Below are 27,926 nucleotides of genomic sequence, written 5' to 3' on the forward strand. Positions count from 1 at the left end.
TAAAGAGATGCAACTGGCAACTTTATTATTTCTGAGTACACAGGTAGTACCTCAAACTACAGTGTTAACAAAGGGTGGCAACCAGAGGCCCTGCAAAAGTGCAACAAGGACATAAGAACGGTGATTCTGTGGTCATGCACTCTCTATTCTAAATGGAGGCTCCTATCTTGCAGGAGAATGTGGCAGACTGAGTGTGCCAGTCCCTACAACAGTGTTTTGGCCCTTCCATTTCTTTATTGATGCTGCCAGGATAAATTCTTGTCTCAGGCTGGGGTTTGTGTGAGCTGTCCCAACCCAAGGTAAGGGCACACTTATTTCCAGGCACTTGGATTCAGTTATACTCCTTACAGTGAAGTTACAGACCCAGGAGTTATGTGTGTCCCTGTCCCCCTGGGGGCTCACATGCTGGCTTCCTTCAGGACTCTGCAGTCCTCCCTTCTATGTCAGGCAGAGCTGTGCTGGAGGTGGATGGGAAGTTCAGGACCCCAAAACTTCCCCCATATCAGGGACAGAAGGAGGTGTGAGGGGTTCAGCATGGGGATATTAGCTTGAATCATGACCTAGTGGGGTTCTGCAACACTCAGCAAGATGGAGGTTCTGGCAACTTCAGCCTCTCCAATATCCAGGGAACTTCTCTGTAGGATGATGGGGCAATGCCTGGAGCAGGCTCACTGGGACACATCAGGGTGTGTGTGTGTGTGTGTGTGTGTGTGTGTGTGTGTATGGGTGTGGGGGGGCAGGGGCAGGAGGAAGCTGGCACTTGTCCCTCTGGGAGTTCTCAGAGCTCTGGGGACTTGCTGTTTTAAGGGTGTGTCACCAAGTGTTGGATATGGCTGGAGAATCAGTGACTCTAGACCTCATGGATCAAAATGGTCACACACCCAGAGACCTCTGACTCTAAAAGTGTAGCCAGAGGACCCGCTTCCCCTAGCACCACCTTGGATGGGACTGAATCTGCCCTGCTGGTAAGGAGGCCCCAGCAAAGGCAGGATATGATGGATCAGGAGCCCAGGTGGCCTTTGGGACAGGCCTGGCTACATGGCAGATCTGTCACTGGTGCCCTCTTCTCCCTAGTCCTCCTCTGTTATTCCCTCCCCTCACCCTACCCCCCCCCCCCATGTTCCTTCAGGAGCCCCCTCTGCTGCAGACTTTCTATGGAGACTGGGCTGGAAGGGGGCGTCTCAGGATTGTTCCTCTCTGGCCTCAGACTCAGAGCACCCTGGGACGAGCTGCTGTGACTTCCTGTCTGAGGGGGATGTAGAAGGGAAAGAACCCAAGGACAAGGAGTGGTGGAGTGAGTGAGGCTGTGGTTTCTCTTCTCCTGGCTGAGGCCTCTGCATAGAGATCTGTTTAGTATTGGGAGGGATGAAGGGAGAGGGACTGGGGTAACTCTTAATCCCTCATGAAAGATGGAGAACATGGAGGGAGGCTGGGCTGGGGAGGGACCCTCACATGAGGTAGGGGCTGATGGCTTTTATACCCTCTCTCTCACTCACACCCAGGTCTTCACCTCATTCTTTCCTGAGCTTTCCCCAAGCCCCACCTGGGTGTCCACCACTCCCCAGCACTGGCCATGCAGCACCTCCAGGGCACCTCATCTCCCCCAGCCGGTCTTCTCTCCGGGCTTAGTAGTAAGTCTCCTTCTCCACCCAACCTGCCAAGAGATGGGGGTGGGGGAGAGCAGTTGTAGCAGGAGCTTAAAGGAGATAGAAGATAGAGCTCAGGGGCAGGTGAACAGGAGCCCTGAGGGAAAGGGGTGGGAAGAACCTGCAAGAAGGTAGGTAGAGTGGGCAGAAAGAGGCAGTGAGCAGGGGCCTGGGTTAGGGAAGGAGAGAGAGGAGTTTGTAGGAGAGATGGCCTTCACTACAGGGCAGATGAGGCTGAAGGGCTACCCAGTAACTGGGTGACAGATGACACAAAGGGACAGAGGTGTAACTTTTCAGAAGCTAGACATCCCAGGTTGGCTGGGAAAGTTCTTAGGTGTTAGATATTAGGTCAGGTAAAAGGACAACCCTGTGGCTTATCGGGTAGGTGAGATGAAACCACAGCATGGACTTCTTTTGGTCAATTGTCTTTAACTTCCAGTAAGTGACCAGAAATGACTCTTGGAAGCTGGGAGAAACCACAGTGGTAGAGAACAGACCTTGCATATGTCAGATTCTGGGCTTCATTCCTGGTACCACAAGGGAGTACCATGGATGGTAGAGCAGTGCTTTGGAGTCTCTCACTCTCTTTTTCTTCTGTCTATTTAACTATTTCCCATAAACAAGACCAATATGACTGGGGATGTCGCTCAGTAATATAGCACAGAATCTGCATGTATGAGGATTTGAGTTTGAGTGATGCTCTGGTGGTCTCTCTTTCTCTTCCATCAAATAAACAAATAAATATTTAAAACAATAATTAAAATTTGAATGTAGGAAGTGATGCAGAAGTAAGGTCTTGGGTTTGAGCCCTGGCTATGAATAAAAAAAGGAAAAGCTTCTGAAGTCTCAGGTTCAACTCCAGGTACCACCACAGGTCAGAACTGAGCTGTGCACTGGTAAAACAAAACAAAATAAACCTAAAAGGCAACAACTATTACTGGCTGCTTCCTGGGGGTCTGGAGGGTTCTTGCTGCAGTTTGTGCCACTGAAAAGTTAGTCTTGTTGCCCTTCTACTCTGAAAAGTAGAGCTGGGACCAGCAAAACAGCTCACTTGGATAGTATAGTGCACAGCTTTGCCCAGTAAGCAACCCAGGTTCAAGATCAGCCACTACCATAGTCAAGGAAACTTCAGTGCTATAGTGTCTTTCTCTTTCTATCTCTGTCTCACCTTCTAACTGAAAAAACCACTGTGAGGTCCTGGGGGGGTTGTATTGTTCTTTGGAAAACTGAGAAATTTTATGCATGTACAAACTATTGTATTTACTGTTGAATGTAAAACATTAATCTCCCAATAAAGAAATTAAAAAAAAAGAAAGAAAGAGAGAAAGAAAGAAAGAAAGAAAGAAAGGAAGGAAAAGCCACTGTGGAATGGTGAAACCTCTGAGATGATCCTTTTTTCTCCCCCAGAAAATGCAGAGGTGAGACTCAATGGCCAGGAAGTCCCCTTGACTCTGCTGTACAGGAATCCGGGGTGGGGGGCTGTGGGGACATGTGGTTTTGGGGTACAGGAAAATCAGAAGGAGGAGAGTGTGGGAAGACAGTTCCAGAGGAGCCAGAGATCTGAGAAATGGCAGGGGCAGGATGGTGAAACAGGATCTGGACTTGGATAGGGGGTCCTGGAGCCTACAGTGGTGGTGGGGGTGTGTGCAAGAGGGGGTGCAGAGCTCACCTCCCGGATATCGCCTCAGGATGAGCTTCCGCACCTCGTCATAGATGAAGATGAGGAGGCTGTAAGGGAAGGCGCAGAACCACCACGTGACTCTGAAAAAAGCAGGAAGGTGAAAGGCTTACCTGGGTGTCTCAGGAAGCATGACTCGGGTCCGAGAGGGCGGCAGGGACTCTCACTTGAGCGGGTACATGCGCAGTGCCACACCCATGCCCGGGCAGTAGGACAGGAAGGCAGCCAGGGCCGTCTCCTCCAGGAGCCCGAAGATCAGGATCTTGTTCCTGGGAGGAAAGGAAGGGGAAGGTGGCACCTCAAGGGCATCCCACGCAGTGGGGGCAGGAGGCCCTGATGGCCAGGGGAGGAGTAAGAAGGGCAGGGGCTGTATGAGTCCTCCCTGCTGTCCTTCATGTGCTCACTGCCATGGGACCATGCTAGTTCCCACTCTTTCTCATTATGTTCCCTCCCTCTTGCTGGCTGCCAGGTTCTAAGCAGGAAACCCTGTGGTTTATGAAAGTTTCAGGGAGCCTTGTTGGGGTCCAGAATCTTGCTTATTGTTCCAGGCACACACACATCCCACCCCCAGCTCTGGATGATGTACTGGGTGGGTCTGTCCTGGACACCCTCAGCAGAAGAAGGAGATCTAGGCCCTGAGTTTGAACCCAGGCACCCCAGGATGGTAAGTGTCTTCTTTTTCTCTCCCTCCCCCTTCCTAAAATTAAAAAAGAAAAGAAAATATTATTCTAAGAAGGTGGCTTAGAGCTAGTATCATGTACACACAAGACCTGGGCACTCTATACTTCTCTATACACCCTCCTCCTTTCCTTTCTTTCTTTCTTTCTTTCTTTCTTTCTTTCTTTCTCTCTCTCTCTCTCTCTCTCTCTTTCTTTCTTTCTTTCTTTTTTTTCTTTCCCAGTGCACTGCTCAGCTCTGGCTTTTGGTGGTGCTGGGGAGTGAACCTAGGGCTTCAGAGTCTCAGGCATGACAGTCTTTTGCATAACCATGATGCTGCCTCCTCAGTCCCATATTTAATTTTTTTTTCCAAGAAAGAGACATTTATGCTTAGCAGTCACTCCATCAGAACCGAAGCAGGGCAGAGAAGCTTCTGAAAACACCAGGAGGTAGACAGATCACCCGGGTCAGCTCTACCTTTCTGCTGACGCTCAGGAGTAAGTTGTGCTTAACTTCTCTTTTGGCTTTTTTGTGAAATGCAGATTTTTACCATGACCAGAGGACTACTGGGAAGGTGAGAGGAACTAACTCATGAAAAATTCTAGAACGTGGAGTGTGTTTCTTGCTTGGTCTTTCCTGACCAGAGGCTCTACCTCTGAATGAGGACAATTCTGACATTTTTCACTTGCTAAGGACTTCTCTTCTTCCTCTGTGTCATTGATTGCTGCTCTCAAGCTGTGGTGTTAAGGCACTTAGTTAACATGAGCTAGGAATGCATAGGCTTTCAGACAGTAGTGTGGTCACTTCTCTTGCTGATACATTTTCTTGTTTCTTTTTTTCTCTCTCCTTATGTTTTCACTTTATTGAAGTCACCTACCTCAGAGAGGCTTATTCTCCTCTTCCTGATCTGAGAAGCTATTAGTTCAGAAGCACCCTACACCCCAAACTGAGAACCTGCCAGAACCCACTCAGAGTGTGGATTGACTTCTAATAAAAGACAGGGACCCACTGAAAAGCAACGTCTAAGCACCTCCCAAATTCAAAAGAGACTTGTATCCAGAGTGGAGGCAGGAGCTAGGATTTGAGAGGGACAAGTTCTGACCTGGACATGTCATTTCCCTTGGTGGGGTCTCTCACCCATAAAAATGAAACCACCTCCCCCAGAGCTATATGAGGTCGCAGTGTCTGTGAGTTACCCGCATGGTGATGGGAACATGGGAGGCCACACACAAGAAGCCTTGGAACCCTGCCATAGCGCATGGACAACATAGGCTAGGGGTGAGTGTTGGGGGGTGGGTCTTCCTGCTGTGTGGGGCTGGGGAGAGGATGGGGTGGGCTCAGCAGAGCAGAAATGGAGAAAGGCAGGAAGGAGAGAGGAAAGAAGAAAGATGTGAAGGAAAGGAGGAAGAAAAGAAGGAAGGAGGGAGTCGGGCAGTAGCAGAATGGGTTAAGCGCAGGTGGTGTAAAGCGCAAGGACTGGCATAGGGATCCCAGTTTGATCCCCCGGCTCCCCACCTGCAGAGGAGTCGCTTCACAGGTGGTGAAATAGGTCTGCAGGTGTCTATCTTTCTCTCCCCCTCTCTATCCTCCCCTCTTCTCTCCATTTCTCTCTGTCCTATCCAACAACAATGGCATTGATAACAACAACAAGAAAAGAAGGGCAACAAAAGAGAATAAATAAATAAATATAAAAAAAGAAAAGAAGGAAGGAGCTAGGTAAAAGGAGGGAGAAAGAAATAATGCAAGGAAAAAGGGATAAAGGAAAGAAAGAAGGAAGATGAGAGAAAAGAGGGAAGGAGCTAGGTAAAAGGAGGGAGAAAGAAATAATGCAAGGAAAAAGGGATAAAGGAAAGAAAGAAGGAAGATGAGAGAAAAGAGGGAAGGGAAGAAGAGAGGAAGAAGGGAAGAAATAGGAGAGTGAGAGAAAGAAGAAGAGAGGAAGGGAAGAAAGGGGGAAGGAAAAAGAGGAGAGAGGGAAGGATTGAAGCTCTCTGTGGATGCCCTGAAGGATAGAGGGGGGTGCTCACTTCATGCCCTGCTGGAACACAGAGTTGCGGCGGGTCTTACAGATGATGAGGTCAGCCCACTGCACCACCACGATGCTGGCAAAGAAGGCTGTGTGGCAGGTGAACTCCACCACCTTCCGCTGCTCATAGGTCTGGGGGTAGGGGCACAGGTCAGAGGACAGTTTGGTTCTGGCCAGTGCCAGACCAGAGGCTTCTCCCACCCAAGCCCAGCTGCCCCTCCTGCCAGGCTGTGCCCACCCACCCACTCCTGCCCGTAGCTATCTTCTAGGTCATTGGTGGAGCGATCATCCCAGTCCAGGCGGATGCCCAACAGCCGAGAGGGCAAGAAGCCGTTCTCTGCCAGGATGACAAAGTAGGTGAAGAAGCCCCCCAGTGCCTGGATCATCCCTGGAGGAGAAGAGGAGGCTGGTCAGAGGGGGAGGTGGCAGAGCTCCCCATACCAGGATGGTGTTCCTGTCTACTGGGGGGCTGGAACTTGGGGTTCCCCCTGTGTTGGAAAGTCCCTGTCCTTGACATCTTGGGACTTGGGGACCCCTCTGTCAAAGTTGGGGAGTGTCTGCTGCTCTTCTGGTCATTCTTGAAATTTAGGGTCCCTCCCTATGTTGGGGAGTCCACATTTCACAGGTGGTCATGCTAGAGCTTGGGGATCCTTCCCTCTGGAGTCTTTTCTTCTGTGGGGTATTGTCTTGAAACTTGGGGGTCCCTCAGCTAATGTCAGGAAGTTTCTACCCTCCAGAAGGGTCACACTGAAACTTGGGAGGTGGGTCTTTTGTGGGTGAGAGGGCACCCACCGATCTGCCCGTAGGCCATGCTGATGAGCCTTTCATTCACCAGCTTGTCTGTCTGTGGGTTTCGAGGCTGCCGCTTCATGATGTCACTCTCAGCAGCCTCATAGGCCAAGGAGATGGCAGGGACCTACGTCGGGCAAGGGAGAAGGGATAGGCAGGTGGAAGGGACCATGGCCTGAGGGATCTGGACAGACCCCTGCCCCTCAGCTGGTGCCCCTTGATCCTGCAGCCACCCCAGCCTGGCCGGACACACACGCCTCACCATGTCGGTGCCCAGGTCGATGCAGAGGATGGTGACAGTGCCCAGGGGCAGTGGGATGTTGATGATGATGAATAGCAAGAAGGGTGTGATCTCGGGGATGTTGCTGGTCAGCGTGTAGGCAATGGACTTCTTCAGGTTGTCGAAGATGAGGCGGCCTGTGGGGAGGTCCTGAGGGCATCAGGATGGTTAGGGGGCCCTTCCCCACCCCGGTGCCCTACTGCAGCTACTTATCCTGCTGGAGGTGTGTGTGTGTGTGTGTGTGTGTGTGTGTGTGTGTGTGTAAGAGAGAAAGAGAGAGAGAGAGAGAAGCAGGAGGGCTTGAAGGGTGGGGAGATACCAGTCTATAGGGCCCAACTCAGTGTAAGACCTGGGGAGAAGGTGTGTGGGTTCCAGGCATCCTGGGGGTTAATCTAGCCCTCTCTTCCTCCATACCCTCACTCCCCTCTACATCCTCCTCCTCCTCCTCCTCCCCTTTCCCCTTCTCCGTTCCTCACCATTCTGCCCCCTCCCTTTTCTCCAATCCTCACCCTCCTCTCATAATCCCCTTCCTCTTATCCCTCACCCTCCTCTACTCCTGTGACGATGGAGGCAAAGTTGTCATCCAGCAGGATCATGTCAGCCGCCTGCTTGGACACGTCGGAACCCGAGATGCCCATGGCAATGCCGATGTCAGCCTTCTTCAGGGCAGGGGAGTCGTTGACACCGTCCCCTGTCACTGCCACGATGGCACCCTGCACAGGCCCACAGAAGGGTGATGTCAGCTGTGGACACTGTCCCCAGGAGGTGCCAAGCCCAGTGTGCAGCCTACCCCTCTGCCTGTGACATCTGGCAGGAAGGGGGGGGGGATGCTGTGTCCCCTCACCTGCCGCTGGCAGCCCTCCACGATAATGAGCTTCTGCTGTGGGGATGTCCGGGCGAACACAATTTCTGTGTGGTTTCGGAGGATCTCGTCCAGGTGCGTTGAGTCCATGTCCTTCAAGTCAGAGCCATGCACCACGCATGCCTTGGCTTCCCTGGGGTGGTGGTGGGAGCATTCAACTTGGGACCAAGCTAGCAAGCATCTCCTCCCTCTGGGAGCCCCAGCCTCCTGCCCAGATGGAGTCCCCAGGGGGCCCTTGACTTTCAGAGACTTGTTTGTCCTACCTCTAAGGGAGAAGAAATTCTTGGTCCTGAATGAGTGGTGTCATTCTAGGCAGTGACTGAGTCCTGCTCATCCTCTTGTATCCCCAACCCCCAGCCCCCCACCCTGTAAAGAGAACCCCAACTTTGTAGTTAGGAGAGTGCAGGTTCAGAGTAAATGACAAGGGTGGGTTAGAGGCCTCAGGGGACACCTGCATTCTGAGATGGGTCTCACCTGGGGTTGACCTGGCTGACAGGGATGTTGAGCCGGGCTGCAATGTCCTCTACCGTCTCGTTGCCCTCAGAGATGATGCCCACGCCCTTGGCTATGGCTTTGGCAGTGATGGGATGGTCCCCAGTCACCATGATCACCTGGCAGGAAGGGGAAAGAAAGCAAGCTCCATGAAGCTTCCCTTGTGTCTTTATATCTTTTATTATTTATTCTTTCCTTTTTTTTTTTTTTTTTTTTTTACCAGAGTACTGCTCAGCTCTGTATTATGGTGGTACAGGGGACTGAACCTGGGACTTTGGAACCTCAGGCATGAAAGTATCTTTGATTAACCATAATGCTACCTACTCCTGCCCAAAGCCTCCTCCTTCTATTCTCAGAATTCCTAGAACTCAGTTCCAATAATGGAATTGTGCACATGAGTACATGTATGTGTAAGTCTATGTGCACTGCAAGCACATTTGGGTGAGTTATGTGTTTGGATGCATCTATGTGTGTACATGTGTAAGTGTGCATGAGTGTTCTTGTTTGGGTAAGGTGCATGTCTAGGTGTGTGTACAAATGTGCATACTTGGAGGAGATGTGTGAATGTGCATACATGTATGTGCTTTGGGGTGCTTTTGTTTTGTGTGCATGTTTGAGGTTGTGTGTGCACATATATATGTGTTGTGAGGGGGAGACAAAAACAACCCATGTCCTGGGAATCACACATAGTTGCTGAGATGAAGGAAAGCCTCCATGAGCAAATAAGGGAGGGTCCTTTGGAAAAGAGGCCTCAGAGACCATCCAGGAGTCTCTTCCCGGGGGGGCCTGAGTCCATAAGAATGACATCATTTAACCTTGAGGAGACAAAGGTTTGGGGGCAAGTGCTGCCACAGGTTACCCAGAACCAGGGCTCAGACAGGATTTTCTCATGTCCAGCATGGTTTCTGGGAGGCCAGAGTAGGATGAAAGAGGCCAGGTCTGCCCCTGCCTCCCCACCCTCTCATCTGCCTGGCCTCACCCTCCCTCCTGTAGGAAGGGTGCAGTGCCTGTGAGCTAGCCTGTGCACTGTCTTGGGGAGCCTGAGGGTGGTACCTGAGCAGCTTGGTCACAGAGGGTTTTCTGATGCTAGGCTGAAGTGAAACAGTACCTTCCTATGTGGTTTGTGGGCCAACTCCACAGATGCTGTGGACAGATGAGCCTCTGAGGAAGCTGCCCCAAGCTTCCCAAGGGAGACACAGAGCATCTTCTCAGAACTCTCCCTGACTCCTCTGGGCACTCAGCATTCTTCACACCCCCTAGCTCCTAACCATGTTCCCCCCTCCTATGAAGCAGTAAGGACTAGTGGAGGGAGCTTTGGAAGTGGTGGTGGAGCTTCCTCTACCAGAGAAGTCTGAGAGTGGCTGGCGCTTATGGGGTCTTGCAGGAAGGAGACAGCTCCCGCCTTCAGGCAGGTGACTTTCAATCCTGCCTCTGCAGCTTCTCCCTCATTTGCCCAGATCCTGGAACCCAGGGCCTGTTCTTCTGCCTGCCCACAAGTTCTCTTCCCCAGGCAGACAGTAAAACACATGAGTGTCTAACATGCTTGCAGGTGCTCCGGAGACCTGAGTTCCTACCCTGAGCTCTAACCGTGTCCCCACGTCTCCACTTGCCCACAGCAGCTCTGCTGGGTGTCCTGCAGCTGCTTCAAGCTCAAAGTCAAAACTGACATCCAGTCTGAGTTCTTCTCCTCCTGCCTTGCCACCCCCCCTGCTCCCCCCGAAATCAGATTCCACTGCTGTTCACGTTGGCTCTCTGGGTGGCACCATGCCTGGTCACCATGCTCTGTACTCCCTATGGCCTCCCAACATGGTTCCTGACCTAAGTCCTCGTCCAAACCCAGTCCTTTATCCACTGGAGGAGCCCCCTACACACCGAAACACCAATGGTTCTTGGGGAGCACAGGATAAAGTCTGGTGTGTAAGCCAAGTCCTCCCCACTGGCCCTGGCCAGGCCTGGGTGTCTTTCCACCCTCCTGCCAGTATTTTCCTGCTACCTCTGGGTGCCCTCGTGTCCCCATACAATGACCATACCGGGACATGCTGTCCCTGCTCTCCCGGGACCTTCCTCTCTCTCCCGCCCTTCATAGAGTTCCAGCAGCTCAAATATCAAGCCAGTTCTCTGAGGCCGAATTAACTGCTCCCATTCGCTTCCTGGAGGTTCTTTCTGGGTCCCATGGTCACAGCCAAGCTGACCTGAGCTGGAGAGCTGGGTACCCCCACATCGGGTGTAGAGTAGGTAGGCACCACCCCTGGCTACTGCTACTGTTTGCCACTCACCACTAGATCAGGACATGGCTGCTTGATGTTGATTTGGGGAGCAATGAGAGTGGAAAGGGGTACAGGGGCTGCTGTCCTCTGGCTAGGGAGGAGTTAGAGCCAGATCTTGGGAACAGTAGGGAAGTAATTTTCCTTTGGGGACAGAGAGCAGAGCCTAGCAGGCAGTAGGAAAATAGCAGGAGAGAGAGGTCTGGGGCAGGGGCAGGAGCTGAGTCAGGGTGACTGCAGTGGGATGCCAGGACCTGGGGGAAGTGAGCCTGGGAGAGAGACTAGGAGCTATTTCTTAGGTTGTGGGAGTGGGTGGGCACAGAAAGGAGTAGCCAGCCCCACCCACAGTGTCCACAGAAACTCCAGTGTCCAGGCAGAGGGAGTAGGTAGTAATAGGGTGGAAGGACACCTCCATGTCTGACTGGGTGTAAGATGACCTTGAGGTCAGAATGGAGCAGCTGAGCCAGAAGTGGAGAGGCTGGTCCCCAAGCACCAGGGACAAGAGAGTCCTAGGACTCCAAGGCATGGGACCTCCCTGGGGGTGAAGTTTCCATACCTCCTGTCTCTCACTCAGGGGGAGGGGTTGTGGTGCTTGCCATCTGCCATTTGGGGGAGCCCTCAGGGGAAGCAGAGATCAGTACCTTGATGCCTGCACTGCGGCACTTGCCCACAGCGTCAGGCACAGCTGCCCGGGGAGGGTCTATCATGGACATGAGTCCCACAAAGCACAGCTTCTCAGTGGGAAAGTTGAGCTCATCGGTATCAAACTTGAAGCCCCGGGGAAACTTTCCAGCTGGCAGGTTCAGCTGGCAGAACCCTGAGGGGGCAGAAGGAGAGTGAGAATAGAAGGGTCTTAACTATGTGGGTGCCCCTGCCCTACCTTGCCCAACCCCCTCCCCTTCCCCTTCCCTGGTCACCCAGAGAGTCCATATCCCTGCTACCCAGCCCTGCTCCCACCCTCAACCAGCATGTACCCTCTCAGCCCTCCTGCCCTGCACCCCAGCCCCACCCCCCTCACCCAGCACGCGCTCGCCCAGGCCCCCCAGCTCCATGTAAGCATTCTGGAAGGCATCCTGCATCTCCTTGTCCAGGGGGATCTCCTTGCCCTGCACCAGGATGGAGGAGCAGCGGTCCAGGATGCGCTCAGGGGCCCCTTTCATCACCAGCACATAGCTCTGGGGGCTGTCTTCTCGCTCATGGATGGACAGCTGTGGTTGGGGGTGGGTGGTAATCACAGAGAGCCCTGGGCCCAGGGACCCCTCAGTGAAAGGGCCCCCCACCACCTCCATACTCGGGGTACTGGGGAATCTCATGTGTGGAGTATGCTTGACTTCGCAGCTCCATGCTACAGTCCAGAGCAACCTCCTTGCAGGGGACAATCATCGTGCAGCAGCTTCCTGAGATTAATTGGGGGGGGGGCACTCACAGAAGCCCCCCCCCCCACGTCCTTGAGCTTTTCCCTCCCCTCAGAAGCCTCATTCTGGGCTCCTAGCACAGACCTGAAGCTGAAGCACAGGTAGGACACCTCAGGCTTGGTCTCCCTGAAGGAGAGGAGAGTTGGGATCTAGGGCTGAAGAGGGGGTGCCCTGGGAGACCCAAGAGTTTGACAGGCCAGGATGAGGTGAAGGCTACAACCAGGCTGTGGGGTGAGGTGGGGTAGTGGGGGTACCCTAGTCTCTCTGTCTTTTTAATTTCTTTATTGGGGAATTAATGTTTTACATTCCCTAGTCTCTTATGGATGATATCTCCTGGAATTGTGCTCCCCTTGTGCTGCCCCTCTTCCCCACTGAAACTTTCCCCCTCCAGACCTGGTACTTGTTGGTGGAGTTGAAGGGGATCTCCGCCACCTTGGGGTTCCTGTCCCTCATCTTCCTCACGGAACCGCAGGACAGCTCAATGCACTTGAGCAGGGCTGACTCAGAGGCATCTCCAGCTGTGTCCCGCTGCAGAGGGGACAGCATCATGGTGGGGAGGGGGAGGACAGGGATAGAAGGAAGAGGTGTGATGGAAGGTGTGTGTAGGGAGGCCAAGGGAGGAGAGGCCAAAGGAGGACAGGAGGACGGTGGGACAGAGAAGGGCCAGAGACACCTCCCAAGATTCCTCCTATGGGTCAGCAGGGACCAGGTGTGGTTGCAGCTGGGTGTCATGGGCCTCTACCTTGGACACAGAAATGTTCTCCTGCCCAGCCTTGAACACAGCGCGGTTGCAGAGCCCTGCAATGCGGGACAAGGCTGTCCAGGTCGGGGAGCGCTTGTCAAAAGTGGCTCCTGGAGGGAGGTGAAGGAGATGGGTTCATTCCACCAGAGTCCTGAGCCCAGCCTGCCTATATCCCAGATTTCAGAACCCCAGCACCTCTCACCAGACTGGTCCTCGGTGGTGTCAGCCTCGTGGATCTGGTTGTCAAACCACATATGAGCCACGGTCATGCGGTTCTGCGTGAGGGTGCCCGTCTTGTCGGAGCAGATGGTGGATGTGGAGCCCAGTGTCTCCACCGCCTCCAGGTTCTTCACCAGGCAGTTCTTGCGTGCCATGCGCTTGGCTGTGAGCGTCAGGCACACCTGGAAGGATGATGGCACTGTGACCTCACCGAGCTGAGCTGTGTATTTAGGTGACATGCCTCAAAGGGGACTGAAGACATTTGGCTAGAGCCCAGGGAGGCCTTCATCAGCAGGCAAGGACATGTGGGGCCTGCAAGAAGGCCCTGGGACCCAGTGGGGCTGGGCTTCCTGTAAATGGACAGTGAAACCCAGCATGTGGTGGGGGAGTGGGTAAGTGGTGATGGTGGGGACCTGCAGGGGACAGAAGAGAGGGGACACAGTAGAGGGGCATGTTTGCAGTCACAAAGGAGAGGAAGGGGTGTGGACTTCCATCTCTATTTCAGCCAAGAAGATAAGGCTGGAATCAGGCGCTGGGGAAATAATGCAGCAGACTTTCAGGTCTGAGGCTCCAGATGCTCCAGGTTCAGCCCCTGGCACTGCCATAAGCCAAAGCTGAGCATTACTTTGGTGTCTCTCATAAAGATAAAATAGAAATAGAACCTTAAAGGAAAAAAAAAAAAAGATGGAGCAGGAAAAAGGCTACCCAGATGAAATTTGGGTGGCTGGAAACTTAGAGGGCCTTCAGAGGACAGGCGGCAGGGTGAATTCCAGTCCTTGGGGTGAACAAATAACTACAACCCCCAGTGACCAGGAAAGGCCACCATGCAGCTCCAGGTGCAGGACCCAGGACCAGGACTCTATCTGCTGAAGACCTTCAGAGTCAGACCCTTGTCCACTCAAATTCCTACCCATGTATTTTGTGATCATAAGATATGATTTGAGGTGGGCAGAGGCAACATGTGCTGTGTAGGGGACAGGGCAGTGGCATACCCAGTTGAACACACACGTTATCATAGACAAGGGTTGGAGCCTCTGTTCCCCACCTGTAGGAGGGACACTTCAGGAGCTGTGAGGCAAGGCTAAAAGTGTCTCTCTTTCTCTCTCCACCTCCTCTTTCAATCTCTCCGTCTTATCAAATAAAATAGAAAAGAAAAATATTTGACTGTGAACTGGAAGGCATCACAGTGGATAAAGCATTGGATTCTCAACCATGAGGTCCTGAGTTCAATCCCTGCCAGCACATATACCAGAGTGATGTCTGGTTCTTTCTCTCCGCCTATCTTTCTCACGAATAAATAAATAAATTCTTTTAAAAAAATGACGGCCAGGAGTGGTGGATTTGTAGTGCCGGTACTGAGCCCCCAGCACTATTTAAAAAAATTAAAAATAAAATAAAATAAAGAAGGAAGATAAGACCTCTGGGAGTAGTGGATATAGTTTGAAGGAATCATGTCAAGTGAGATAAGTCAGAAACAGAAGGGTCAGTGTGAGATGATGTCACTCATAGGCAGAAGTTGAAAAACTAGATCAGAAGGGAAACCATTAAGCAGAAGTTGGACTGGAGTTGGTGTATTGCACCAGAGTAAAAGACTCTGGCGGGGGGAGGGTTCAGATCCTAGAACAGGATGGCAGAGGACCTAGCGGGGGTTGTATTGTTATGTGGAAAACTGGGAAATGTGTGGTTCAGAAGGTGGCGCAGTGATAGGGCTTTGGACTCTCAAGCATGAGGTCCCAAGTTCGATTCCCGGCAGCACATGTGCCAGAGTGATGTCTGGTTCTTTCTCTCTCCTCCTATATTTCTCATAAATAAAATAAAAATCTTTCAAAAAAGAAAGAAAACTGGGACATGTTATGCATGTACAAACTATTGTATTTACTGTTGACTATAAAACATTAATCTCCCAATAAAGAATTAAAAATAAATTGAGCCAAAAAAAAAGACTGTGGGGATGCTCAGATCCTGGAATGTGATGGCAGAGGAAGAACCAGTGGGGGTTGTATTGTTATGTGGAAAACTGGGAAGTGTTATGCATGTACACACTACTGCATTATACTTTTTATTGTAAACCATTAATCCCCCAATAAATAAAATTAAAAAGAAAGATTTGGGGCTAGGTGGTAGCACACCTGGTTAGGCGCACATATTATTACAGGGTTCAAAGACCCGGGTTCAAATCCCTGTTCTCCATCTGTAGGGGGAAAGTTTCAGGAGTGAAGCAGGGCTGCAGGTGCCTCTGTCTCTTTCCCTCTCTATCTCTCCTCCACTCAATTTCTCTCTCTATCTATGCAATTAAAGAAACAAAAAAAGTTTGCTGTGTGGTGATATAACTATATCAAGGGGGAGATGGAGAAAATTATTGGGAACTCACGGTGACAGTGGCCAGCAACCCCTCAGGCACGTTGGCCACAATGATACCAATGAGGAAGATGACGGCCTCCAGCCAGCTGTAGCCAAGGATGAGGGAGAGCACAAAGAAGGAGACGCCCAGGAAGACGGCCACACCGGTGATGAGCTGAATGAAGTGCTCGATCTCCATGGCAATGGGTGTGCGGCCCACCTCCAGCCCCGAGGCCAGTGTGGCGATGCGGCCCATCACAGTGCGGTCACCTGTGGCGATCACGATGCCCCTGGCAGTGCCTGCGACATGGAAGGGACATCAGGCTGTGGGGAGTCCCAGGCTCCAGGAACCTGGAACCCCCTGACTCAGAGGCAGGAGGGTATCCCAGATGGAGGGTCCAGTCAGCCTGGAGCCTTGGGCCCACTGGTGCTTGCTGGTGCCCACTAGCTAACTCCCTGCACAGAGGCCTATTTAGATGCCAAAGGCCCTGCCCTTCTTGCTGCCAGGCCTAAGAAGGCCAGCAGGGAGAGCCAGCCCAAACCCAACCAGTTCAGGCTGGAAGGGAGGAAGATTGCCTGATGCCTCAGCAAATCCTACTCCTGCCTGGGATCACTCTAAAGTCTACTGTGAGCCCAAGAGACTACTTTGTGCAGCTTTCCCTGCAGCCTGGAGATGTACCCCAATGCCGGGTATGCGTCAAATGGAAGATTCTGGAGACTGTGCAGAGGGTCCAGGAGTAGACCAAGCAGGGACTAGCATGTGGGCCAGAGCAGCCTGGCCTGGGTTTATGTGTGAGTCTAGGCCCCACCAGGGACTGTTTTGTACTAACTGAGAGACTGCTGACACGCAAATGTCACCAAGGGATCATTTTCACTCTTCACCACAGGCAGGAAGCTGGGGAATTAGTTTCCTTCCTTCCCCTCCCAGTTATGATGACTGCAGAGCAAGTTTCAGAATCTCCGCACATTAAAAATGTAGGCAATGTGGTGTGTGGTGACTCTCTGTAAGTCCAGTTTGCCACAGGAGGGAAAGCCCAGAGAAGTGCCCTGCCTGGAGGAGGAAGGAGAAGCAAGAGGAGTAGGGTGTGCTCAGAAGCCTGCTGTTAGCCCCTCGGTCTCTCTCTCTCTCTCTCTCTCTCTCTCTCTCTCTCTCCCTTCTCTCTTTCTCACATCCAAGGTTATCAGTGGGGCTCAATGACAGCACAACAAAGCCACCACTCCTGGCAGCCATTCCCCCCACCTCATTTTATTTGATAGGACAGAGAAATTGAGAAAGCAGAGAGAGATAGAGAGGGAGAGAGAAAGATAAACACCTGCAGACCTGTTTCACCGCTTGTGAAATGTCCTCACCGCAAGTGGGGAGCAGGGGCCTGAACCTGGGTCTTTGTGCAGGTCCTTGCACTTAGTACTATATGTGCTTAGCCAGGTATGCCACCACCCAGACCCCAACCCTCAGTCTCAAACTTTCTCCCTCTCCTACCCCCAAGCAGTTCTAACTTTCGTCCATGTGAACCATGACATTGGCTGGTGGCCCGAGGGCAAGTTGGGGAGCAGGTGCCTGACAAGCGTGGTCTCTTTGGAGAAGCACAGGCCAGGGGAGCTTGGAGGAGGGCTGAGGACACAGCCGCTCAGTCTCTGGCTACCCAAAGTTTAGTCAGAAACATTCTGCATGCCTCAGAACTGGCAGAAATGGGAGCATGGCAGGCTGAAGATTAGGAAGCATCAAGGCTGGTTCCAACAGAGCACATGTGTGTGCAGGTGTGTGCGTGCATGAGTATGTGTATAGTAACATGGGCTTGCAACACCTATGTACAGTATACACGTGTAAATGTGTGGTTTGTCCATGTGTACACATGTACATGGTACAGGGGCACACACATGTCCCTGTGGCTATACACACAGTGTGAATGTGTGTGCTGTGTGGGGGGGAGTGGCCTAATGTCTGCTGCTCTGAAACTGAAAACCTTGGGGGTAGGGGGCAATGGCAGGTCAGAGAAGATCTGCAGTCTGAAGTTTTCTGCAGAGCCATATCTTGTTCACCCCTTCTTTCTGAGGGCCTGTCCCGCACCCTGACCCTCTAGCAGGCCTCCCAGCCCCACTCCTCAGGGGCTGAGGTCACCTCCCCAGTGCAGGATGAGGCTGCTCTCACCTTCCACACAGTTGGTGGAGAAGAAGCAGATGTTCCGGGTCTCCAGGGGGTTCTCGTGGGTGAACTCAGGGGAACGGGTCTGGGGCTCCGACTCCCCTGTCAGGGATGAGTTGTCCACCTGGAAGGAGGGTGTGAGCATCAGATTAGGCTCAATCCTGGGTCCTCATGACCCTGAGTGCTACTTGTCCTCATCACATCGGCATGACATTGTCCCTGCTCTGACTGCAAGGACTAGCTTTTTATTGCTTTCCTAGGGGACCTCGGTTCAATGTCTTTTTATTCTATTTTTGTCAAATCATCACACACCTCTGGTTACTAGTGGTACTGAGGACTGAATCTGAGAGCCATTGAATGCAAGACCTGTGCACTAATGCAGTGCTATGGCCCTGTCACCTCTTCTTTTCTTTTCTTTTCTTTTCTTTCTTTCTCTCTTTCTTTCTTTCTTTTTTGTTTGCTTGTTTAGAGATTCATTTATTGATTAACGAGTGAGAGAATCTGCAGTGCTGGGGATCAAACTAAGGGCCTCATGCTTGCATGTCCTTTGCTGCAGTTTTCCATACCTGTATTCCAGTTTTCCGTACCTCCTGGGCAGCTGGGCTTTTTCCTCCTCCAGGATGTATGGAAAACTGGAATAGAGTCAGGTGCCCCACTCGGCACACACTGCCCTGTGTGGACACACCTTTGCTCAGAGAAATTTGTCCCCAAGGTTCTTGAGCCCACACCTTTGCCCCCAGCACATGATGGACTCAACACTGAGACAGGGAGGAAGGCTTACAGCAACCCTGCACTGTGACAGGGACAGAGGGCTAGCAGCTGGGGGGCTCCTGGTCCTGGCCCTCTAGTGTCCCCCTCCCTGCAGTTCTCTTGCACCCTTACCTTGCAGCCATGGGAAGAGATGATGCGGAGGTCAGCGGGCACACGGTCTCCACCCTTCACCTCCACCAGGTCCCCCACCACCACCTCTTCTGCGTTGATCTGTATCTTCTCGCCCTCCCGTACCACCAGGGCTTGCTGTGGGGAGGTGCAGGGCTGTCAGTGTGTGTGTGTGTGTGTGTGTGTGTGTGTGTGTCCCTTCTTGCCTGTTTTCCTCCCCTGCAGGGGCCCCTTTTCCAGTCCCTCCAGGAAGGAGGGACCCTGTACCTATAGAACAAACCAGGCCCTGGAGGGTGGGGTGAAGTAATGTGAGGGATACTGAGTGTGTGCCCAGCTCTGACTACACTGGGAGTTGGAGCTGGGCTCCTGAGAGTTCCCCCCTGCCACTCAGTCCCCCGCACCTGTGGCACCATGTTCTTGAAAGAGTCCATGATCTTGGAGCTCTTGGCCTCTTGGTAGTAGGAGAAGCAGCCAGTGACAATGACTACAGCAGCCAGCACCACACCCAGGTACAGCTGGGGAGGACAGTGGATTTGAGAGACCTGCGTTTTCTTCTTGAGGGGCCACTGTCACTCACCCAAGCATCAAAGCCACCTGTCTGTGACAGAAGACTGACAGAGGGACATCATCTTCCCCACCCTCAATCTTGGAACCCCAGCCTACAGGACTAGAGGGGTCTCTGGGGGTCAGGTTGGGAGCACCCAGTGACACAGACAAGCCTACCTAAATGTGAGGGAATGGGATGGGGGAGGTCTGATTCGCAAGCAACCATGTGCATGCATGTGTGAGCCTGCAAGTGCATGCACATATGCAAACCAGTGCCACATGCATGTGCACACATACATGGGTGTACATGCAAGCATTTGCATGTAAGAGGGTGCCCCCACAATGACTTGCATGTGTATTGTGTGTTTATATACATGCATGTGTGAACATGCCCACTAGTGCACATGTGTGCATGCTCATGAGTGCATGCATGTGTGTACACGGGTGTTCACAGTTATGGAGGAAGATGGGTTGAGAAGCCCCACACCTGGGCAGCTGTGGGTAAGTGAAGCTGTTTCCTGACCCCAGAGGTACTGTAGGGTCAAGGTCAGGGACTGTGATGTGTGTGGCCCAGGGCCTGACTCACATTGTCGTTTGACGGCTCGTCCTCCATGGCGGCTTGGATGCCATAGGCCAGGAAGCAGAGGATAGCCCCGATCCACAGCAGGATGGAGAAGCCCCCAAACAGCTGGCGGCAGAATTTGACCCACTCGGGAGTGGTAGGGGGTGGGGTGAGGGCGTTGGGCCCATCCCGAGTCAAGATGTCCTGAGCCCGCTGGTTGGTGAGGCCCTGAGAGAAGCAAGAAAAGGGTGGAGGAAGCTTCTGGAACCACCACAACTCCTTAACTGATGAGTAGGGGGGAAGTGTCTGAATGGAGGACTGGGGATCTTTGGAAGGCCCTCCCGGAAGGGGTGGCATCTAACTGGGCATGGAAGGATGTAATGGTCACCCTGCTACTACTTGTTGGGAGGGTCCAAGCACAGTTTGGTTCCCAGGTAACACTCCTTGGGGCCACCTCTTCACTGCACCCACTTTCCCCTCCACCAGCACCTGCATCTGCAAAGGCTTACTTTGGAGCCATGAATGCCTAATGCCTGGTAGTCCAAGTACTCTTCCCAGAAAGCCTGACCTGGTCACCCTGCACCCCACTGCAGCCCTGGCATCTCAGACAAAAGCCAGGGCTCTGCTATCCCTGCTTGTTTCAGTCCCATTTGCACACTTACTGCTATCAGTGTCTGAGATTCCTGAAGCCAGAGTCCCTGTTCATTTGACTTTCTGTCACTAATTTAGGGAACACGGGCTGAGTGCCCACTGCTTCAGGGGTCTCTCACAAGGACACACACTCACAGGTCCTTGCCACTGAGCATAGGGAATAAGTACAGGAAGGGGATTGAAGTTCCTGGAGGCCGGTGGGAAAGCTGGCGGGAGGCAGGCAGGGATGTGTCCCCCCCTCCTCTCCTGCCTCACTAAATCTTTGGTGATTTTCTCTTTCCAAAATGTGGTCATTGGCAATCTAACTGTGACCTCAGGGCTACTGTCCCTTGGTGATGCTCTAGCTTTCGTGACAGTTCTGGGCTGGGGGAGCTCACCCAGCACAGCACCTGACTTGCCAGGCTCCAGGTCCTGGATTCGAATTCCATAACCAAATGAAAGTATCATAGAGGATACCGACAGAGCTCTATGGTTGGCAGAGTGGTGTCTCTCTACTGTCCCCTTGTCACAAAAAAAAAAAAAAAGGAAGGAAGGAAGAAGAAAGAAAGAAAGAAAGAAAGAAAGAAGGAGAGAGAGAAAGAAAGAAAGAAAGAAAGGGAGGAAGGAAGGAAGGGAGAAAGGAAGGAAGGAAGAAAGAAAGAAAGAAAGAAAGAAAGAAAGAAAGAAAGAAAAGTTGGGCTCAGTGCACAAGGCCCAAGTTTGCTCCCTGATGTCACCTTAGAAGAAGATAGTTCTGTAGCCTTTGTCTCCCAGGTTGAAGGAGGGATGAAAGGTCATTCTCTGCCAAACAGTCTTCATGCTGTGAGATGTTGCATGTCCCTGAAATTCATGGTGAATATGGAACACCATGTGGGCCCTAGAGAGAGCTGGGTCTTTGGTGCTGTGGGCCCAGGGTAATGGGTTCTGAGTCCAAGAGGCAGAGGGCCTGGGTCTACCCCTAACTAGTCGCAAGTGTGGCCTTGGGACCCCCACCTGGAAGGGTTGTGCTTCTGAGGCTCCTTGGCCCTAATTCACCTCCTCAGAGTAATCACCTCTCTAGTGACTCTGCTTACCTTGGACAGGTCCACCTGATACTTGCGGCCCAGCTCATCCAGGGACAGCTTGTGGTCATCCTGGGGAGGGGAAGTGGAGTTACTCTGGGAGTAACTGTGTCTAGAATGAGTGTCAGGGCATGGGGGCGGGGAGCAGGGGAATGATCCAGGAACAGGAGGGCTGGTATCAGCTTCTCCTATGGGTATAATGGACCAGGGGGTCACCTCCCAGTTTGGTCCTTTCCACAAGACCCACCACCCCCACAAGGCCACAGGGCAGCTGGGGTCTCACCATGGTCACCTCCTTCTTCAGCTCATCCAACTCCTTCTCCTTCTGCTTCTTCTTGCCACCCCCATTCTCCGTGGTGGTGGCAGCAGGTGAGTACTCTCGGCCATCCTGCGGGAGGGAGGGGAGAGAGGACCCAGACCATCAGGGAGGACAGAGGTTACAGCCTCACTCCCCCTGGGACGTGGGGAACCAGGGTCTGGGCTGGGGGGTGACAGATTTGAGGGCTGTGTTGGGAGGGTGCTGGGAGGGTGACCCCAGCCCCTAAGTTTACCAGCCAGAGCCTTGGGTTCCATGCCTGGAGGGAGACTGAGAGATCAGGACTCACAGTTCACTTGGGATTCTGCCCAGATTGTTTGCCATAAGAACCCTGCTGCTTCAGTAAGAAACAGGAGATAGCACAGTGGTTTATGAAATAGACTTTCACACCTGAAGCACTAGAGGTCTCAGGTTCAAACCCTAGAACACCCATAAACCAAAGGTGAGCATTGCTCTGGTCGAAGAAGAAAGAGAAGAATGAGGAGGAGGAGGAAAACGAGGATGCAAGGAAGCGGGAAAATGAAGGAGGGAGATGGAGGAGGAGGAAGAGGAAGAAGTAGAGGAGGAACATTGAGAAAAACCTTAGATACTATTGTACCAAATTAAAGGACTCTGGGATGGGGTAGTGCTCAGGTCCTGGAACATGATGGCGGAGGAGGACCTAGGTGGGGGCTTAGGATGCTATGCAGGAAACAGAAATGTTACACATGTACCAACTACTGCATTTTACTGTCTACACAAACCATTAATTCCCCCAATAATGAAAAAACAATTTTAGATACTACACTTGAGACTCTAGGATTCTCAAGAGAACTGGAGTGTGGGTGTAGTGGTGGTGAGGTTGTGGTTGCATCCTGTAGGAACCAGAGCTCAGACAGGAGGAGAGACAGGAATTAGGGAACCACAGGGTCTGGCGGGCAGTGGAAGTGCACCCTACTGTTGGTGGTGGATCAGAGAATGTCCAGGGAATAGGGTCTCAGGTGCTGGAAGCCCCATCAAACTGCCTGGGAAAGAGAGTCTTTGCAGGATTCGAGGCCCCAGAACCTTGCTGGGCAAGAAGGGGCCTGGGCCCACTTGTCCAAGAGAGAAGCAATTGTTTCTCTGGGTAAATCTGGACTCGGGAGATGGCTCAGAGGTAGAACAAGGGCTACCTTAAGGTCTTCTTAAGGTCCCAGGTTCAATACCCAACACTAGATAGGTCAGAGCTGAGCAGGACTTGTTTTGTACCCTGTTCTTCTGTCTTTTTCTGTGTACGTCTCTCATTTTCTCCTCTCAAACAACAATAAATGAGTATGTCTTTTTAAAAATTGAAAGCTAGGGGGCCAGGTGGTAGAGCAGAAGGTTAAGTGCACATGGCCAAAGTGCACAGACCCGTGTAAGGATCCTGGTTTGAGCCCCTGGCTCCCCACCTGCAGGGGGGTTGCTTCACAAGCAGATCTGCAAGTGTCTATCTCTCTCTCCACCTCTCTGTCTTTCCCTCCTCTCTCGATTTCTCTCTGTCCTATCCACAGCAATAACAACAAGGGCAACAAGGACAACAAAAATGGGAAAATGTCCCTCAGGAGCAGTGGATTTGTAGTGCGGACACCGAGTCCCAGTGATAACCCTGGAGGCAAAAACAAACAAACAAACTTAAAATGCATTTCTTCCTAGGCAGCGCTCTCTCTCCTGAAAGCCTACTTATGCTTGTGTGTGTATCTTTCCCTTTCCTGTTTTGCTTCAATAAATGCTCATTTCCCTGAAAAGAAAAAAAAAAAGTATGTCTCTGTGGGGTGTGGGCATTCCTGGGTCCCTGGTGAAAATGTAAACCGGACTTTCTACTTTTTCCTCTTGGGAGCTGGGTTCCCCTTGCTGCCACCAGGCTCCCAGATCTTTCAGTGTGCTAGTGAACCAATGGGAGGCAAATTATCTTTCTGGTAACAGAAAAGGGGGCTGAGGAAGCCCCTCACACTCCTCTCCTCCTTCTTCCCTTAGCATAGAAGGTTGATCTCCTCTGCCCTATGCCCTAGTTTCTCCAGGTGAGCTAGCTTCCAGCCCAGAACAATACATTCATGAAATGGAACCTTTCAGAGTTTCATATTCAGAGCAAAATGGAGCAGAAAGTACAGGGAACTCACATACCTTTCTTTCTACCACCACCCCCTGTACCAGCTGGCGCATGTGTCACATCTGCTGGATTCCTGGGACATGTTACCCCTCCTTGAGCCCACTACTAACAGAGGTAGTCACTACTACCTCACTCTGAGGGCGCACAGGTGGGGGCTCTGGGCAATGTATGACAATATCAGACCCTCAGTACAGCATCACACAGAGTACCCCGTGGGCTCCAGGATAAGGCCTCTCTCTACCAGAGCCCATATAGTCTCAGGATGATCCTATCCTGCTCAGGAGGGATCATGGGACAGAGTAACTGCATGTGGGATGAGGAGGTGAGTTGTGGACCCCACTACTCCCCAGATAGGTGATCTACAAGAAGATGAGCCTTTGGAGTTGTGTGACCCGGAGTGAGGTCCCAGCAAGGGGAGCAGGGGGGCCTGTCTTTGACTCCATATCATATGCCATGTTTTCTTTCCTAGAGCTGGTCAACTGGGAGAAACTGAGGCAGCTGGAGAGAGGGGGTGGGGAAAGACTTGCAAAGGCCACCCCTCTGCCTTCCTTGGGGCTCATGAGGCTTCATTTAGTTGATGTGTTTAAGTGCACTGGGTCCAAAGGCCTTTTCATTTTGGGGGGACAAAGGACAGCAAAGGGACTAAGATGAAACCTTGTGTCCTTTGGGAATGTCTGGGCAGGGACTGGGTCTGGGCACACAGGGAGAAAGAGGTTCCAGCCTGGGGGTGGGGGTCAAGGAGCAGAGCCGAGAAGTGCTGTTGGTGGAGGTGCTGCCTAGCTTTAACATGTGAAGTGGAGGCTGAGGCAAGCAGCTCCAAGCTGTACCCCCTCCCCTTGCTCCCACCCCGTGTCCTGAAAGCCCCCCTCCTCCTGTCCTGGCAGAGACCTTGGGCTCTGTGGCCAAAAGCCTGTGGAGATTTGGGGCCAGCAGGCTGCCTGGGCAGAAAGAGAGAGAGAGAGAGGAAGCAAGGACCCTCCTCCCTCTCAGCTCCATCCCCTCTCAGGCCCTGAATGCTGGAGAACAGAGGGTTCTTTCTGAGAAAGCCAGAGGCTGGGACAGAGTGGGGGCTGTGGGAATCCAGCCAGCACCAACTACCCCCTCAGTGGCAGCTGGAGCGACCGCCCCCCCCCCCACTGTGTCCTCCCTCCCTGGACTCCCACGCTGCCCTTCGTGGCCACCAGGCGATGGCATCCTCGGGCCTGGCTCTGGGGTGAGAAGGACTGGGGCAAGAGGAAACCTAGATGGGGTGTTGGTGGGGTTCTTCTCCTTGGAGAGTCCAGCTTAATGAGGTTCAAGCTCCAGACCAAAGACACCCCATTCATCAGACACTTGATCCAAACACAATGAGGTTGGCACTCCGTTCACTTGTGGTTCTCCTGCAGTTGTGGGGGAAGTGTGTAGGTAGAAGTGAAGGACTTTCTGGAGTGTGTGGGGTGGGGTGGGGAGCAAGCTGGGCTCCGTAGCTGGGTCAAGGTCAAATAACCTCCCAAGCAGGACCTCCTGAGCAGGGTCCATGCTGCCCTGCCTCCCTCACTCTACTCAGATAAGGGAGCAGGGCCCGAAATGTGCCTCTTTAGAGAGGTGCCCTTCAGCTGGGGAACCCCTGTTTTCCTGTATAGCAACTGAAGGTCTCAAAGACAGGACTTCTCCCTTGGGGTGTCCACATTTCATGGAGAGCTCTCACAAGCAGCTCACAGACCTGCACACCCCCCAGTAACACCCACACTTACTCACAGTGACCCCAACACACAGACACACAGAGGAACATCCAAGCTCACACATGCTCGGAAGCATGCAGTTCATCCATGTGCCTGACCAGACACAAACATAAAGTCCCATCTGTGAATATCTATATCAGTCCTGACCTCCAGGGGCACCTGAGTGTACAAACACACACACACACAAACACACTCACTGGCATGGGGACCCACACATACACACCGTCTATTTATAGCTCCCACCCCAGCTCAGAAACCCTGGTGTCCCAGCCCAGACCTTTCCCAGCTGCTCAGCTAGGTACAATAACATGTCCCAATTTGACACCCCCCCATCCCACTTCCCCCTCCAAGGCCCTGGTCCAGAAACTTCCTGTTGCCCTAGCACCTTCATTCCCAGCACCCCAACCCCAGGGCCGGCTCTTCACCCTCTTCTTCAGGAACTACGCAAAAGGAAAGTTTGGGGCGGTGCAGTGTGGAGAGAGCAGAGCTTGCCTCTCTCCATATGGAAAACTCCTTTACAAGAACCCACAGCCCCTGGAGGCCGTTAATCTTCCCCTTGGCACAGTGGCTGCAGTATGCCCAGGCTGGGTGGACTGGGGAGCCGGGAGCTTTTCCCAGCCCTGGGAAAGTCCCTGAACCCATGGGGACCACTCAGCCAGGACATCCGGAGAGGTGTGGGGTTGGGGACATATCCCCTCCCTTCCCAGCCCATCACAGTTGTCCTTGCTCCTAAGCCAGTGTGCCAGTTCTGTGCTCTCCATGGGACTCCAGAGTTTTAGGGGTGTAGGTGGGAGCATTTGATGTGCCCAGGGCCCCCACAGCAAACATGGAGACACATGGTGAGGAGGAGGGGAGCAGAGGGGGTATGTTAAGGCATGTGTAGCAGAGTTGTCTGCCTCCAGTTCAAGCCACCCCAGTCAGCCTCTCTCCCCCTCTGGCCTTACCCTCACACCTTAGGGAGACCCTCTCCTCCCCACACTGCTCCCCTGCTCTTGGGGGTACTCACCCCACGGCCCATCTTGGGGCACAGTGGCCCGAGGGACCTAAGCAGGAGATGGGAGGGTCACCAGGAGGCGCCCAAGTCTGCAGGCCAGCTGGGTGGCTGCGACCAGCAGAGGGACAGAGGGACGGAGAGGGCCCAGCACCCGGCAGGCTTTAAATAGGCCCCTCTCCCCCTCCGCCACCTCCCTCCTCAGAAAGAACATTGAAACAGGATCCTTGAAACGCCTCCTCTCCCGCCCCTTAAGCAACTGGCCAGGATGGTCTCTGTCCTGCTGAGCACTCACCCCCACCCTGGCTCCCTGCCACCTCCCCCTGCCACCAGGGGGGAGGACCGACCGTGGCCTGTCCCCTCAGCATTCCAGATGCAGATGCCGCTCCATCTGGTGGGGGAAACAGAGGCTCAGGAAGACTAAATAGTTTGAGCTGATAGAACAGAACCACAGAACTCAGAGCCACAGAACTCAGAACAGAACCACAGAACTCAGAACCACACTTCCAGAGAGAAGAGATTGTCTGAGAGTCTCCTTCAGCTGTCCCTAACTGTCAAGGTGGTTGGTGAGAAACAGAGGGAGGCAGGAGCATGGAGAACTCCTGGCAGTTGGGAAAGGCTTCTGGGAATGGTGGCCCCAGGGACTACATAAAGCCTGGCAACAAAGGCGACAGGATCTCCAAACCCTCAGCTGGCATCTTTTCTAAGTCACAGCATCCAAAAGGGTATGGCCTACTGAGACAGGGGACAGCCCAGCAGACACCCACTTTCACCTGGCTGGATGGGTCACCCCTCAAGTGTGATATGGACAAGGCACCACCTTGTCACCACCCTAGGCTGGTCTGTGTCTGGAGTGGGGGTGGGGGTGAAAGTGGGGGAAATGCCCACTTCTAAGGGTCCTGCAGAATCACCAGCATGAGGAGTGCCAGACCATGAGCTAGAGAAGGTAGCACCTCCTTCTCTTGGGAGAACACAAGGAGGAGACCTGCCTAGGGATGGGGGAGGGCTGTGCCCACAGGGGTGAGGACTAGAGCAGCTGTGACTTGTGCAAGCTGGAAGCAGGCAGAGAGGAGATGGTCTGGCCAGGACTGATGGTCTGGTTGGAGGTGTTGTTGCTGCTTGTAGGGTGAAAGAATGAGGTGCAGAGAGAGAGGGAGGTGGGGTGGGAGTAGAGAGGGGAGATGCATTCCTGGTCTCTTCCTAGGAAAGTCTGAACAGGCTCTGGGGTATCCCTGTTTCTTTGGGCACAGTGACGGAGTGGAGGCCAGTTAGGGTGGGGGCAGGGAGACGGCAGGTGCCAAGTTCAGCAACCCCAGTGGGATAGGGGAAGGGAGGGGGAATGCTCTGGGGGAACCCCCACAGAGGGATTAAGGCTGGCCTAGCATGCATGCAGAGATCCATGCTCATGGCCCAGGGCTCAGGACTTGTGCTGAATTCCCCACATAGCTATCCCATAGCCTGGGACTTTCCACAACTGGACAGGAAGGTCACGGTCCCTCTGCCTTCTTCTCTTCCTGGTCTGTGGCAGGCTGGGCACTGAACTGGGCAGACCCTTTCTCT

The 27,926-nt window shown here is 52.9% G+C and overlaps 1 protein-coding gene across 1 annotated transcript; it reads right to left on the reverse strand.

Moving 5' to 3' along the window:
- Nucleotides 1-26,532, reverse strand: LOC103120186 (sodium/potassium-transporting ATPase subunit alpha-2). Its single transcript, XM_007530554.3, has 23 exons — nt 26,382-26,532; nt 21,515-21,619; nt 21,244-21,303; nt 19,565-19,768; nt 18,834-18,947; nt 18,436-18,570; nt 17,560-17,677; nt 15,442-15,710; nt 13,054-13,252; nt 12,852-12,961; nt 12,503-12,637; nt 11,713-11,902; nt 11,336-11,511; nt 8,413-8,549; nt 7,921-8,071; nt 7,621-7,789; nt 7,059-7,213; nt 6,800-6,923; nt 6,250-6,395; nt 6,009-6,139; nt 3,492-3,593; nt 3,316-3,407; nt 1-1,654 (listed from the first exon to the last, which is right to left on the reverse strand). The coding sequence occupies exons 1-23, from the start codon at nt 26,391-26,393 to the stop codon at nt 1,626-1,628; spliced, it is 3,063 nt and encodes a 1,020-aa protein (XP_007530616.1). The 5' UTR covers nt 26,394-26,532; the 3' UTR covers nt 1-1,625.
- Between the last annotated feature and the right edge of the window lie 1,394 nt (nt 26,533-27,926).

The sequence above is a fragment of the Erinaceus europaeus genome, chromosome 9 (assembly GCF_950295315.1).
Source record: "Erinaceus europaeus chromosome 9, mEriEur2.1, whole genome shotgun sequence".
Lineage (NCBI taxonomy): Eukaryota > Metazoa > Chordata > Mammalia > Eulipotyphla > Erinaceidae > Erinaceus > Erinaceus europaeus.

Coding starts and splice junctions, on each gene's coding strand:
- LOC103120186 (XM_007530554.3), bottom strand. Junction 7,790..7,920: donor TGGAGGGCTGCCAGCGGCAG/GTGAGGGGACAC, acceptor GGGCCTGTGCAG/GGTGCCATCGTGGCAGTGAC. Junction 3,594..6,008: donor GTGTTCCAGCAGGGCATGAA/GTGAGCACCCCC, acceptor CTTTCCTCCCAG/GAACAAGATCCTGATCTTCG.